The 14,225-nt window shown below is 32.9% G+C and overlaps 1 protein-coding gene across 5 annotated transcripts in view; it reads right to left on the bottom strand.

The window, feature by feature from the left end:
• The window catches only part of TBC1D12 (TBC1 domain family member 12), an 89,258-nt gene that overhangs the window by 34,353 nt on the left and 40,680 nt on the right, over nt 1-14,225 (bottom strand). For 3 of the 5 annotated variants that reach the window (XM_036223085.1, XM_036223087.1, XM_036223088.1), the window contains exons 2-3: nt 13,169-13,292; nt 9,817-9,853 (exon numbers count right to left, since the gene is read on the bottom strand). In XM_036223085.1, coding sequence (XP_036078978.1) covers nt 9,817-9,853; nt 13,169-13,292 — 161 coding nt within the window. The remainder of the gene's footprint in view (nt 1-9,816; nt 9,854-13,168; nt 13,293-14,225) is intronic. The other 2 variants (XM_016164155.2, XM_036223084.1) reach the window with 1 other exon arrangement.

Raw genomic sequence — 14,225 nt, 5'->3', positions numbered from 1 at the left:
CTCAGGGCAGCCAGGGAAAAGAAGATCATAAAAACTAAGGGAAAACCCATTTGATAATCAGCAGACTTCTAAGCACAAACCTTACAAGCCAGAAAGGAGTGGTATTAAATATTCAAACTGTTAAAAAAAGGAACCGCCAGTCAAGAGTAATATATCCAGCTAAGTTCTCCTTTACATATGAAGGAGAAATAAAGACCTTTCCAGACATACAAAAATTGAAAGAGTTCTCCACTACGAGGCCTGCACTACAGGAAATACTGACAGGGGTCAGCTGACCTAAAACAAAATGACAAAAAACATAATACATAATTAGGAGTAAGGTGACTATCAGGCAAACAGAAGCAAAAGAGTTCAACCTTTACTAAGAACAGGGCATTACAAGCTTAAACATTAAGAGAATTGCATAGCAAGATAGAAATAAACGTTCGGCATACACAGGAACAAATTGAGACAACAATGACTGAAAAGGGGAAGATTCAAAGATGCAAATTTGCAAAGTGAAATGGAGATAAGGAATGCACAGACACAAAGGAATGACTATCCATATGTATAACTATCCTTTACATATTTGTAATGGTAACCACACGCCAAGGATTCAGAACCGAAGTATATATTATAAAACAAGAAGGATCACAAGGAAAACCCATGAAAGTCAACCAAAATAAAGAAAACAAAAACACAAGAACAAGGAAGCAATGGAAGCACCGAGCTACCAGAAAGCAAAAAAATAAAATGGCTATAAAAAAACTTCATATTTCAATAATCACCCTAAATGCAAATGGACTGAACACACCAGTAAAAAGGCACACAGTTGCAAACTGGATCAAAAAGCAAAACCCAAAAGCAAACCATATGCTGCCTCCAGAAGACACATCTCAGCTCCAAAGAAAAATATAGACTCAAAGTGAAAGGGTAGAAAATGATATTTCAAGCAAATGGCGTTCAGAGAAAAGTGGCAATAGTGGTACTAATAGCAGGGATGAAAGAGGGTAAATTACAACAGACACTGTAGAAACACAAAGGATCATACAAGAATACTATGAAAAAGTATATAATAACAAATTTAATAACCTAGAAGAAATGGATCAGTACTTAGAAAAATACAACCTTCCTCGACTGAATCAAGAACGGGAAAATCTAAATAGGCTGATTAGCGGTATGGAAATTGAAACAATTACCAAAAAACTACTAAAAAGTAAAAGTCTAAGACCAGATGGCTTCACCAATGAATTCTACGAAACATTCAAAGAAGATTTAATACGTATTCTCCTCAAACTTTTCCGAAAAATCGAAGAGGAGGCGACACTTCCCAACTCATTTTATAAGGCAAATATCACCCTGATACCAAAACCTGGTAAAGATAACACATACACACACAAAAAAACTACAGACCATATCTCTCATGGACACAGATACAGAAATCCTAAAGAAGATACTAGCAAACTGAATACAGCAACATATTAAAAAGGTTATACACCACAATCAAATAGGCTTCGTCCCAGAGGCACAGGGATGGTTCAATATACGCAAACTGATTAATGTGATACACCACATAAACAAATTAAAAAATAAGAATCATGTGATCCTATCAATAGATGCAGAAAACGCCTTCGAGAAATACAGCACCCATTTGTGATCAAAACACTTAACAAAATCAGTATAGAAGGAAAATAATATAATATAGGTTATGTATGACAAGCCCTCAGTCAACATTTTACTTAAATGGTGAAAAACTAAAAACCTTCCCTCTAAGATCAGGAATAAGGCAAGGCTGTCCACTATCACCACTGTTATTCAATATAACATTTAGAGGTCATAGCGAGTACAATCAGGCAAGAGAAAGATATAAAAGGCATCCAAATAAGAAACGAAGAAGTCAAACTGTCACTATTTGCGGATGACAGGATTCTCTATATAGAAAACCCAAAGACTCCACAAGAACACTACTAGAAACAATAAGCAGATACAGTAAAGTTTCTGGATACAAAATCAATGTTCAAAAATCCATAGCATTCCTATATTGTAATAGTGAAGTGCCAGAAAAATAAGTCAAAAAAATAATTTTTGCAATTGCAACAAAAAGAATAAAATACCCAGGAATAAATCTAACGAAACATGTGAAGGACCTAAATAATGAAAACCATAAGACCCTACTAAAAGAAATCGAAGAAGATACAAAAATATTCCATGTTCCTGGATGGAAAAAATCAACGTAGTTAAAATGATCATATTACCTAAAGCATTATATAGATTTTATGCAATCCCCATCAAAATCCCATCAGCATTTTTTTAAAAAAATAAAACAAAAACTCATCAGATTTCTATGGAAGAAGCACAAAAGACCTCGAATTGCCAAAGCCTTGAAAACCCATATCTGAAAAGATATTTGCACACCGATGTTCACAGCAGCATTATGTAAGGTAGCCAGGACATGGAAGCAATGGAAGTGTCCTATGACAGATGACTAGCTAAAGAAGCTGTGGTATATATATACAATGGAATATTACTTGGCCATAAGAAAAGGTGAAATACTACCATTTGCAACAACATGGATGGACCTTGAAATAATTACACAAAGCAAAATGAACCAGACAGGAAAAGCTGAAAATCACATGATATAACTTATATGTAGAATATAAATCTAAAAGCAACAAATGAACCGTACAAACGAACAGAGACTCATGGGCATGTATAATGGACTAGGGACTACCAGAGGGAGGAGCGGGGAGGTTGATGGGGTGGGGTGGGGAGGAAATTTAAATCATTTCTTCAATTAAAAAAAAAAAGGAAACAGTTACATGATTTCCGATTCCACACTACAACTTCCCTTTAAGAAACTACTACTTGTCTACAGTCATGCCACCCTGAAAAAGCCCGATCCCGTCTGATCTCGGAAGCTGAGCAGGGTTGGGCCTGCTTAGTGCTTGGATGGGAAACCACCTAGAAAGGCCAGATGCTGGAATAGAACCAAATAAGAATATCCACAATTGTCTAAAAACTCTATTAAAACTTATTCTCTTTACTATCCTACGTATCTTTGTGAAGCCAAATTTTTTTCACACACTTAAATTAAACCAACATATTGAGAAACCGAATGCAGGAATAGATATGATAATCCAGCTTTCTTTTATTAAGCCAAACGTTAGAGATATGCAAAAATGTAAAACAATGCCACTCTTCCCACTAGTTTTTTTAAATAGGTTTTTAAATAGAGTTAATGTAAATGTTACTTCTAGTTACATGTAATGACTTTATTACTGTTGTTTTAAATGACTTAATAAAAATTCCAATATTTCAATTTTGGGTTTAGCAATGATTGATAAACACCATAAACTAAAATTGTTCGAGGTCCTTAATAACTGAGAATCCAAAAGAGTTGTGACACTAAAATGTTTGAGAATTGTTGACCAGGAGAAACCACTGAAAAACTAAAACAATGGTATCTCTAATAAGCTAATAGTGGAGATAAAATGGAGTACTAAAAATACCAATTTAATCAAAAGAAGGCAGGAAAAGGAAATAAATAAATACCAGATGGAAGCATTTAAAAAGAAATAGCAAGATGGTAAATTTAAACTGAATAATACTGATAATGACATTAAAGGACACTCACTTTAAAAAGCAGAAGGTATCAGACTCCATCGAAAGACCTAAATAAATGTTGTATGCAAGAAATCCACTTTGAATATAAAGACTGATAAAATGTTAAAGGATGAAAAACAAATTATCATGCAAACACTAATTGAAAGCAAGCTTCAATGACTAAATTAAAGTGAGACAAAAACTTCATAATAAGAACTATAACCAAAGCAAAAACAGACATTACATTAATGGTAAAGACACAAAAACAAAGCTTCAAAACATATGGAGCCAAGTAGATAATGGTAAAGAATTTATTACTTCTCTCTAAGTAATTGATAAAATAAGTAGGCAGAAACCCAGCGAAATTATACAAGACTTGAACACACTATCATCTAACATAACCTAACTGACATTTATACAATACTCACCCAACATCTGCAGAATACAGTCTTTTCACGAGTGCCTGGCTCAAACAGATTCACTGTTTAATTCTACCAAATAAGAAATGATATCAATTACCTACAATCTCTTCCAGAAGACAGAAGCAGAGAGAATATTTCCTAATTTCACCTATGAGGACAGCATTACCCTAATACCAAAATAGGCAAAGAAATTACAAAAAAAACCCTACAGACCAATATCTCACATGAACACAGATATAAATAACCTTAACGAAGCATATTAGCAAATGGAATCCAGCAACAAAGAAAGGTATATTTATTGGGAAGGAAGAAATAAAACTGTCTTTGTTTGCAGATGCCATATTCATCTATGTAGAAAATCCGAAAGAATAGAAAAAAAACTCCTGGAACTAATGATTATAGCAAGTTTGCAGGATACAAGGAAAGTCAATCACTTTCCTATAAATCAACAATGAACAAATGGAATTTGAAATTTAAAACATATTAACATGCATTAGTATCCAAAATAACGAAATTCTTAGGTATAAATCTAACAAAATACATACAAGATCTATATGAAGAAAACTATAAAATTTGAATGAAAGATATCAAAGAACTAAATAAATGAAGAGAGAATCCATATTCCTGTGTAGAAAGAGTCAGTATTGTCAATATGTCAATTCTTAAATTTATAGATTCAAAATAATCCCAATCAAAATCCCAACGTTATTTTGTGGATACTGACAAAGTAAATCTAAAGTTTCTATGTAAAGGCAAAAGACCCAGAATAGCAAACAGTGAAGGAGAAGAATAAAGTTGGAGGACTAATACTATCTGCCTTCAAGACTTACTATATAAAGCTACAGTAATCAAGACAACATGATAATGACAAAGGAAAAGACAAACAGATCAATGGAATAGAATAGAGGGCCCAAGAATGGACCCACATAAATACAGTCAAATGATCTTTGAAAAAGGAGCAAAAAAAATACAACAAAGCAAAGACAGTCTTTTCAGTAAATGTTGCTGAATAACTGGACATCACATGTAAAACAAATAAAAATAGAAACAGACTTTATTCTCTTCATAAAAATTAACTCAATAGACCTAAATGTAAAACAAAAAACTATAAAACTCCTAGAAGATAAGAAAAAACCTAGATGACCTTGGGTATGATTATGACAATTTAGATATGACATCAAAGGCACAATCAATAAAAGAAATAATTGAGAAGTATGACTTTATTAAAATTAAGAACTGCTCTGTGAAAGACTGTGGAGAATAAAAAAACAAGTCATAATCTGGGAGGAAATATTTGCAAAAGACACATTTGATAAAGAACTATTAAAAAGTATACAAAGAACTCTTGAGTTCTATTCTTACTGTTATAAGAAAATTAACAACCCAATTAAAAAATGGCCAAAGATCTGAAGAGACATCTCACTGAAGACATACAAATGGCAAGTAAACATATGAAACATATGAAAAGGTGTTCTGAACATATGTTAATAGGGAATTACAAATTAAAACAAGATACCATTACACACCTATTAGAATGGTCAAAATCCAAATGGACAAGACTGAATGTTGGCAAGGATGAACATTAGGAACTCCTATTCTTGCTAGTGGGAATGCAAAATGATATAGCCACTTTGGAAAACAGTATGGCTGTTTCTTATAAAGTTAAACATGTGATTACCATATAATCTAGCAATCAGGCTCCTTGGTATTTACCCAAATAAAATGAAAACTTATATACATAAGAAAATCTGCACATGGATGTTTGTAACAGCTTTATTCATTATTGCCAAAACTTGTAAGCAACCAAAATGTACTTCATGGTATGAATAAATAAACTATGGTACATCCGGACAATAAAATAGTATTCAACACTAAAAAGAAATGCTTTCAAGCCATGAAAAGACATGAAGGAAACCTAAATGCACATTCCTAAGTGAAAGAAACCAATCTGAAAAGGCTGAATACTGTATAATTTCAACTATCTGACATTCTGGAAAAGGCAAAACAATAGAGTCAGTAAAAAGATAGTTACCAGGGATTAGTGGGATAAAGAAGGATGAACAGACAGAGCAGAGAGATTTTTAGGGCAATGAAATGATTCTGTATGATGCTGTTAATGGTAGACACACGTCATTTTACATTTGTCAAAACCCATAGAATGTATAGCACAGAGTGAACCTTAATGTAAACTATGGACTTTGACTGATGATGTGTCAGTGTAGGTGCACTGACTGTAACAAACACACCACACTGTGGTGCAAGATGTCAACAGTAGAGGAGGTTATTTGTATGTGGGAACAGGGGAGTATACAGAAATTCTCTATACTTTCTTTTCAATTTTGTTGTGAATCCAGAACTTCTCTAAGAAATAAAGATTATTAATTTAAACACACACACATACAAATTGAATCTAGCAAACTAGAGAATAACCGTGACTAACTGTAACTAACAGGAATGCAAAGTTGGTTAAACAATCAAAAAACTTTTACAATGTTTTTACAACCCCTTTCCAAGAAAAAAGGCCAAAAAAGACTGTATCTGAGCTTTCCCTCATTTGGATGGATGAAGAAAACTAGATAACTAGTGCCACCAAGAACCTAAGAGACATAAATTCAAATCTGTGAAGGATGGTATCTATCACCTCAGCCTTCGAACTGTTTTCTACATGTAATGTTTTAAATATTATATCCAGCACCCAAGCAAAAGTAACTAGTCACATACGAAGATAAAATAGCATTTGCTAACAAGAACTATCAGAACAATTTTCAATACAAACAGACCTACAAACTTCCAGACATGAATAATCAGACACAGGCTATGAAACAACTATACTTACTATGTTTTAAGGAGATAAAGGCCAAGCTTGAAATTTCAGCAGGGAACTGTAAACTGTAAAGAGTGATATAGCAGATTTGAAAAAAAGAACCAACTAGAAACACAAGAATTGTAAACACAAAATCAACAGTAAGAACTCAATGTATGTGGCAAAGGTATCTACATTCTTAACACATTCCCTAGGCAATTCACTGTATTTAGGAACCAGATTCACAGACGACTATAATAAATCTTAAATTCCTCATTTGCACATTTCTAACTTAACTTCTATAATGCCTCCAAAACTACTTTTCTAATATATGAATTTAATGTCTCAGTACCTTAATAAAATTCAACTCTCTTACCTTGTAACTAATGATCCTTCACTATCTACCCTACATTCCTGATATATTGGCCTACTAACTAAACAATTCTTTGCATTCTTGGTTTGCTAATTCAATCTTCTCTTTCTGTAATGGTTTTCCCTGTGTTGTCTACCTAGTGAACTCCCACTAGTACACTTCAGAATATATGACTCACATGTGATCTCTGAGCAGAATGAATCATTTTTCTGTACTTTTATTCATCTGTACTCTCATATTTTGTTCACAACTCAACCACAGCACTCACTATACTAGATCGAAATTATGTATGAGCCTCTCTGTCTCCTCTGCTCTACAAACCAACAGTTATACTAGAATAATTCAAAGGCTAGGCTCATTTATTTATATCCCAAGAATTTTAGAGAAGAATCTAGGATTGATTCAAGAATTTTATCCTTCGATTTCTGCTAGAGAAAGGCTTAGAGTTTGCTACTATGATGCCAAACGATGAGTTGGTGGCAGAAAGGTATTCTACCACACTCTGATGCCTTGGGCTCTGTAGCTTAAAGGGCTCAACTAGAGCAGTGTACTAGGAGGAAAATGTGAGAAAAGATCAGACTACGGTTCAAAGGAAGAGTGACGGGAGTCCTTGAATAGCTTCTTAAAGAAGTAAAATACAGGAACTGAGGAGAATAAAGAATAGAATAGGAACTTCTCTTTCAAAAGCAATAGTAAAACCAAACAGTCTGACACACACACACACACACACACACACACACACACACACACTCTCTCTCTCTCTCTCTCTCTCTCTCTCTCTCTCTCTCTCTCTCTCTTACACACACTCTCTCTCTTTTTCTCTCTCTCTCTCTCTTCCCCCCTCCCTCCTCCCTCCCTCTCTCCCTCCCTTTCTCCCTCTGTCTCTCTCTCTGACTCAACTTTTAGTTTCAGTGGACAGTGAGAATATTCCTCTTAAAGGGGTTAATATTAAACTCACAATTAATAAGTAAATTCTCATATTTCTATATTCTGTGAACAGTTTATAGACATCCAGAAAAATATTTCAGAAATGGAAGAAACTCCCCACAGGGGCATCTCTACCACTTTAAGATCCTGTCTGCTCAAGATAAAGAGGTTTTTTTACGTGACTTGACTCAAGAGCCACGGAATCCATCATACTTGAAGTAGAGAGGGTTAAGGCAATTATGGTGCCATTACTAATTCTAAATTTTATTCCAGAATCTATGAATTAGGAGAGATAAAAACTCACCCCATAATTCAAGCTCAATTGAAACCTTAGGGTGAAACATTTCATCACCCTCTGGCATATAGGAGTACTTTATTTGGGCAAACTTCTTAGCACAATTTATTTGTTTAGTCTAATTTGAAGTCTGACATAAAAAAGATAAAATGAATACAACTTCTACTATAACTATGATATTCAAACTATATTTATGGAATCAAATGACGGTAGTCAGAGTATTTTCAAACTGCAACCCCTTTCCATGTCTGTCTCTAATGATAGAGAAAAAATGTTCCCTCAAATACTAAACTGTTCAATTTGAGAACTTTTCTTTTTCTTCTTTAACTAATTTAAGCTTCTCTCTTAAGGCTCATTCTTCTTCCCTCTCCCTGAAGCTCAGGCCCAGAGCTGTTATGAATTCCTCCCTTCAAACCAGACAAATTAACTTTTATAAAATTAATTTAATATCAAACGAAAAAGACATAATAATTTATCATTAACTATAAATAAAGAACATACATTCACCTGGAAAGGTAGTTATGCACTGCCTTTTCAAGATGACAATACATCAGGTAAATAAAGATGAAAAGAAAACTTGCAGGGGTGTAACAATTTTAAGGACTTTTCAAAAATAAATTAAGACATAGTCCAGCCCTTCCACAAGTTTAACAACAGTGAAGGAGGCAGTTAATTTTTGCAGTACTCAAATTTCACACCAAAGTTATTTATATTTAAGCGTAATTAAAGCCAATGAACTAGTCTCAAATGTTCTAATGTTACACATACCAATGAAGTCAGTAACCAGAAAATTAAGCTCTAACACTTTCAAAATGTTATATTTTTAGCTACTGCTAACAAAGCACATGTATTCTAGTCCTTCCAATAATGTTATTCCTGGAGTAAAAAGTTTTAAAAGCACAGTTTTAAACTGAGAAGAGGAACCTATTCTACCTTTAGACAATTTGAAGCGCTAAGATTTAAGAAGTCATTCAGTGTCTCAACCCTTTTTTCTCTTGCCAGTCAAAAGTTGCATGAAAGTGATTTAACCATGCAACTAAAATTTCACTCAGGAAAAGACATGAGTTATGGAAAAAACTGAAACATCATCTAAGTACTACAATCTCACTTTCTCATTAAAGATGCCAATAAAAAACAGTGCCTAGCAAAACAAAAACAAAAACAAAAACAAAAACTTTCTAAAAAAAGATTGTCAATTTGACATAAATAGGGTATATTCAATCTAGTATAAAATTATACTAGATGGCTCATTTGTAATCATTCTCACTTGCAGTTTGGAAGTCATAAGACAAACTATGTAACTGCTTTCCAGCTTAGCCTATTAATTTCGAAAAACCAAAAATTTAGGTCAGTTGAACTAAAGTATAACTGAAATACTATTTACAATTAAAATGCAATTTTTAACATGGCTCACCAACTGGTTCAAAAGGCCACAAGCAGGAATTTCACACCTGCAAGAGAACACATGTGATAATCCTCAAAAAGTAATATTACGAATATTCATGTGACTTGGGAATAGTCAAGTTAAATGTCAAACTTGAATCAGTCTGACTTTGCTTTTATCCTATAAATGATTTTTGTTTCTTTGTTAACATGGACAGCACTAAAATTGATCACACTTTTAGTAAAATTTACTATAAGAATAAAAATTTAAAAAAATATTTAACCGAAAAGTATCTTTCACTTATGAACTTCATGCATCTCTGAAAAGCTAAAGGTGTTAAACCATGTAAAGATAACTAAGGCAAAACAAAAAATGTACATTTAAATGGTGACATTTTGGTTTTGAAACAAGCTATAGAAAAATATATGTAACACCATATATGTAAAATATACACATGTGAAAATAATTATATGTATTTTCCACACAAACAGAAAACTTTTAAAGGCCTGAAAATGAGAAGGGAAAGTGAAATGAGACACTTCCTATGTTTTATATTTTATAGACAGAATATAATCATGCTATTCGTGTAATTAAGAGAAAAAAGTTTGTAAATCAAAACTTACTCTGAGTTTATAATCTTATAGATCATATTCTACTAAAAAAAAATTTAGCACAATAATCTAATTATACTCAATAATATGGCAACTCCTTTCTGAATATCTGCTTTAAAAAAATAATTATCCAATAAAATAATACTACTACTCTAATCTAATACATCTTACTGTTTTGCCACTTAAGCATAAGGCATCTTTAGAAAGTGCAAAGGAATTTATTTTCCTTAGTACTTTTAGCACTGCTCATTTTTTCAGGCAGTTTACATGGGAATTACTAGCTATCTTCATTTTTCCACAGCCTTAGTAGTTTAAGATTCTAGCCTAAAACATGACAGATATGTCCTAACATCTTTAAGACTGGCAATATCTTCATTTTGGACTTCTGATCTCAAACACATAACACCCTTTTGAAAGGAGTGCATTTTATATTAATAATGTTTTAGAGAGTTTAAAAGTCAGAGCTGTGAAAAAAATGTCTTCAGGTGGGTAAAGAGACACAAAGTTGGAAATTTACTATTACTAATAAAAGAATATCATGCCCACCTTGAAAATGACAATTGCAGGGAAGAGGACAGCTAAGTTAGACAAACAGAGAGTAGAGGACACACATAAAAGCAGGGAAAGAGAAAGCAGAAAAGGAGAGGCGAAGACATCCTATCACATGATGAAAGAGATACATATTTTTAGGGTGGAAAAGGGTCAGTGGAACAATGACTTCACCATCCATCACACCTACCAGAACACAGAGGAAACCATGAAAAAGCCACCAACATACACAGTAGAACAACTAGAAAGCTCAAATATTAAGAGCAGTAGCTGACAGAAATCATCAATTACAAAAGGGGATATAGAGGACAGCAACTGCATTTCAACTGCACTCCCTCGGACCATATGAAAATAAGTTGTTCTTTCCTTGACCAGTCATCAAATTTTCACACTATATATATATATATATATATATATATAAAAAAGAGAGAGAATGTAGCTTTCCAAACAAAAAGAGCAGATTAAAGGCATATAGAGTATCAATAAACAGATAATTATCCATCCAGTAATTTAGACACCTACTGTAATAAGATATTGCAGAATATTAGTTTACATAAAGATATAAAAGTATATGTACATGCATATTTAAGGTAAACTACCATAAAGTAGGAATACAAACCTTCAATAGCAAGACCACTGTTTTGCCTCTAGAGGGCGAACTTGGTCTTCTGGAAAACTCTAGACAAGAGAAGTTACTTTCAGACTTTACCAAAAAAAAAAAAAGTTAAGATGTAGAGATAGCAAAAGTTCCCACACTTTCTTGATTAACTGTGTCCTTAGTGTCTCAGTAATTTTTTCATGGTGCCTCCCAAAACCAACAAAAATACCTAATCATTCTGTTTAATAACTATAGCAGTTATGTCCAATGATTTAATAGGATTTGTATCCTAAGTTAGTAGCCGTTTGAAAATATAATATACATAAATTGAAAGAAAAGTTTTATTTCATTCTTAATTACTAATTAAATAATAATTGATTGTACGATTTTGTGAAATGGACAATGTATGCCTGTTGTGCACTGTGTAATTTCACAAAACTTGAAATCACGTTGAACATCATCACTCTCATTTCCTTTCCACACTAATTTTTGCACAGCATCTGATTTTTAACAGAGCAACTTCAGAAAAACCAGATTCACAAAGATATGTTACCAGAGAAAAGAATACAGTGCCATTTAATGTTGAAATTACGTACTACCTCAAGCTACCAGTCTCCACCATATCCAACAAATGCGGAGTAGCACTGAGTTTGCCATGGTTCGCCCTGTGCATTAGATGCAGCACATGGGGTACCTGAGCACACGGCACAATTTTAAGTCCCAGTAGCTATTTAAACTAGTCAATACTTTAATTGCTCGTAAATAAAATTAACTATAATAAATATTTTTAAAAATCTAAAAAGTATTTTCTTGTATTACTTGGGAGCAGTCAAAAGAACACTATTAAATATTTAAAGGAAAATATTTTTTGAATTTCAATAACAATTATTGCCTTGATGCAATTATTTTTTTAAAATGCTGGTTGTGTTAAATCTGATAAACTACAACTGCAGAGAGAAATAGGAAATTTCTTATGTATCTCCTGAGCAACAACTTCTCTTAACTTAAAAATGCTACAAATTGATCCAGTCTCACAGCTTTTCAGTCTCACTGATCTCCTGGTAGTGAGCAGCACATGTTCAGGAGTCAAATAAGATCTGAAATTCTTAAGAACTCAAGAATATGAATATTAATACAGATATTAAAATGAATGGCTCTTAAATTACTAGAAACATTATACACCCACACATCTCACAAAGTTCTTGGGTTAGGCAGAACATCAGAAAAGTAATCAAGGAAAGAGTTCAACCTCAAACTCTCAGTTTTTGCTTTTTACTGTTTAAGTTCACAACTATCTATATCCATAAAATCTGTGCCACTGGCAAATGCTACCATGTTCAATGGGCAGTCAAAGCATGTGGTAGCGTAGCTAACAACAACAAAGATGCTATCCCAGGAGTACCTAGGAAACAAAATTGATGTTCTGTTACTTTATAGAACGTTCACGACCACAAAAGACAATTGAAAATATATGTCGTGTTTTAAAAATATAAAGTTACTAAAAATATCTATAATCCCAAAATTTTTATGTAGAAAAATAAGTATGAAAGCAGGACATGGTTAAATATCAAGAAAATAATATTTTAAAAGCTAAGACAGATCACATGGCTATATTAGTACTTACCTGTTGAATAATTTTAGAAGCTTTCTGAAGATTCTCTCTGGGAGGGACTTTACCAAATAATTTCCAACCAGGGGCACTATGGACAACTGATTTGAGTTCCTTTGTCCTTTTTGGAAAAAGGTTTCTGAAACACAGAAAAATTACATAAATTGTGTTTTTGGTAACCAGGGAAATACTTAATAATAATTTTTAAAGTAGTTTCTTCCCAAAACAAATACAAAATACTTTCAAATAAAATTATTTCTACTGTTTACTGACTAGTAGCTAATAAGACTCAAGAATACCTAAGAATATCGAAGTAGTGGAAGAATTATCAATAGAGATACTAGGGAGATAAACGAATTGAGAAGAAAATGACGGCTATAAATAAAAGGTAAATATTTGCTTTGAATAAGCCAAAAAATGACAAGAACTTGAGAATAAAATAGAGAAAGCATAAATGGAATATGTAAAGGATTAAGCAATACAATCTTTTGGGTAAATATTATTTACTTATTTTCAATAATAACTCGTTGGTAATAAGATGGCACCTACTGATCTTCCATTGCATAATATATGTATATGTAAATTGTTTTTTCTAGGACAGGTATATACAAGAAAGCTTATTGCAAAAGAGTCAATATATAACCAAGGAAGAAAGTGTCTATCACTGAAAATCTACAAAAAGCTTGTACATAATTCAAGCATTTTACTTATTATCTCCATGCCCATATCAACCGATCATCATATTGAGGTAGTTACTAAATAAAGCTTTCATACTAACAATCAGCTCTTGGAGTAGGGGTGGCGGGGAAAGGAAAGTCTACAATGAACAACCAGTTTTGTTTTGTTTTTTTACAGCTACCACCAACTCTGATCACTGACCAGAATCAGATCTTTACAATCTTAATTGTTTCAAATCTAAAAACCCATAAATTGCTTGTCTCCTTATAGCAATATGTGAACAAGATAGTGCTTTTAAGGGGGAAAAAAATAACATTTTATTTTCTATACAAGGAATGCAGAGTTATATATATAATTAAGGCAGGGTAACCATAAAATAGATGGGCATAAGCAT

Source organism: Rousettus aegyptiacus, unplaced genomic scaffold (genome assembly GCF_014176215.1).
Source record: "Rousettus aegyptiacus isolate mRouAeg1 unplaced genomic scaffold, mRouAeg1.p scaffold_m13_p_6, whole genome shotgun sequence".
NCBI classification, from domain to species: domain Eukaryota; kingdom Metazoa; phylum Chordata; class Mammalia; order Chiroptera; family Pteropodidae; genus Rousettus; species Rousettus aegyptiacus.
The sequence above is the reverse complement of the archived record's forward strand: the minus strand, read 5'-3'. Positions and strand labels throughout refer to the sequence as shown.